This window comes from Austrofundulus limnaeus, unplaced genomic scaffold (assembly GCF_001266775.1).
Source record: "Austrofundulus limnaeus strain Quisiro unplaced genomic scaffold, Austrofundulus_limnaeus-1.0 Scaffold365, whole genome shotgun sequence".
In the NCBI taxonomy this organism is placed as follows: domain Eukaryota; kingdom Metazoa; phylum Chordata; class Actinopteri; order Cyprinodontiformes; family Rivulidae; genus Austrofundulus; species Austrofundulus limnaeus.
Window position 1 is genome coordinate 48,959 of NW_013952767.1, and position 2,037 is coordinate 50,995.

Below are 2,037 nucleotides of genomic sequence, written 5' to 3' on the forward strand. Positions count from 1 at the left end.
GTATAAGGCAATATAGCGTCGGCGCTAGCACAAAAGCTAACAGGCTGAGTCATTTCTACCTTCTCCTCTCTGTCAACGCTCTCTGGTTTCATTTAAAAGAGTCGATCATCAGATATTGTCCAAGATTAACCTTCAGGGTGGATATAGCTCGCTCACACCGAGGACCTATCCACATCATCATTTACCCAGAATGATTTGCATGTAAATAAAATGGCTCCGTCTGTCTAAAATATTTTTAAACTTTTAGTTTAAAAATGAAAAATGAACATCCTACAGTATTTTTACAGTCTTTTTTTTAACAGTTAAAATAATAAAGTCTAATGTTACAACTAATCAGGGATCCCTTTAAGAGTAATTCTAAGACATTTGATAAATGTGGGCCCTGGCCTCCAACCTTTGCCACTTCCAATTCTGTCTCCTAACTTCTGATAACAATTTAGCAAATGCCTGATCTTTTCAAAAACAAACATAAAAAAACGTGCAGAAGTTTGCATCTAGCTGATGTAGTCTTTTGAATGTCTTGTAAACATCCAGGATGGTCCCCTGTTTGTGTCGCGGTTCTCCAAGGAGTGTTACACTGCGGGATGCTGGTCTCTGTCCCGACCTGCCGTCTTCTTCCTTGGGAAAGAACGTGGCACCATCGAGGTGTGGAACCTGCTGGAAAACAGCAGCGAACCGTCACAGGTTCACACCACCATCAACAGCAGAATTATCTGCATCAAACCCTGGATCGTCTCCTGTAGGTTCTTCACTTATTCAATTAGAAATATTTATGTTTGTTTGGTACGAGGCCAAGCAGCACACTTATGTTGTTTTGTCTACCTCCAGCCAGGGATCACTTCTTGGCTGTGGCACAAGAGCACGGAGTTCTCCAAGTGGTTGAAATATTGAAGAGGCTCTGCGTTCCTTTCAGGAATGAGGTAGGTCAGCCCAGGAATTAGCTAACTCCAGCTTTTCAACATGTTAGCATCATTTAAAAGTCAGGTTTGGTACTGATCTTCATTCAACCTGTCATGGAGTTGTTACTTTATTGACTACGAGGGAATATTTCAAACATCACACATCTAACTGGTGCCGCTTCTTCTTTGTTCACGTCAAGGGTTTGCGCATGAAGGAATACTTTGAGCGGAAGACACAAGTCTTAAAGGATTTTCTGAAGAGGCAGGAATCCTGGGTGAAACAAAAAAAGGAGGAAGAAATCAAGAAGAAATCTGTGAGTTCCTGGGGTTCACTGAGAGGGGGTCCTGAAAACAGAGGGGGCTGTGTTGGACAGGATTTGTAACAGTTTTACTCTGCCAATATAATTAAGGTCAGTGGTAAGTGGTCTCATTATTTGAGCCTGAACATTTTGAGAAGCGGCTCTCTGCAGTCACTAGGAGTTTCTTATTTTTAAAACGATGCGTCTACATACACAACATTTTTAAACAAGCTACGAAATTTATTGTTAGATTTTGCATCCATAAAATTCAGTTTTAAAACATTCATCTGCCATATTAAATTAGTATTTGTGGCTCAAAGACTGAAAAATAAGGAGTGTTTTGGTACAAAGTGTTTCAATGTGCTCTATCTTCAGTGACTTGTGTAACCCTGACCAAATTTTAATGATTTGATGATTTCTTTGATTTTGTTTTTAGTTACCTGACAGACCGGTCAAGACCCCAACAGAGAAAGAAGACTTGGAACTGAAGGAGTACAAAGATTTCCTCGGGCTGGAGGAAAGCATCCTGAAAAGCTTGGACGTGTAGACAGGAGTGGTAAAATTGTGATTGTTAATAAACGGTCGAGAAATTTGTACTTCTGACTTATTCTTCAAAAAAAGATTCACTTCTGCAAGACACATGTAGACAGTATGATGGTGCGTTCAAGTAAAACCTGTACATTCACATTTATTAACTACTGTAGGTATAAACAGAGAACATGGAAGTTTTAATGCCCAATTTAGTCTAACATTTACAAGTTTCTATAACCACTAAGTTGAAACAGAAATTATACGTTTATTCAAAAATTAGATCCAATCTGACATCTTCTGTTTCAAAT

At 39.2% G+C, this 2,037-nt stretch overlaps 1 protein-coding gene across 1 annotated transcript in view; it reads left to right on the top strand.

Annotated features, from left to right (window-relative positions):
• The window catches only part of LOC106528248 (WD repeat-containing protein 63), a gene marked incomplete at its 5' end in the record, with an annotated part of 17,289 nt that extends 15,495 nt beyond the window's left edge, over positions 1-1,794 (top strand). The window contains 4 exon segments of the mRNA XM_014023373.1: positions 535-739; positions 829-920; positions 1,100-1,213; positions 1,635-1,794. Coding sequence (XP_013878827.1) covers positions 535-739; positions 829-920; positions 1,100-1,213; positions 1,635-1,745 — 522 coding nt within the window.
• Between the last annotated feature and the right edge of the window lie 243 nt (positions 1,795-2,037).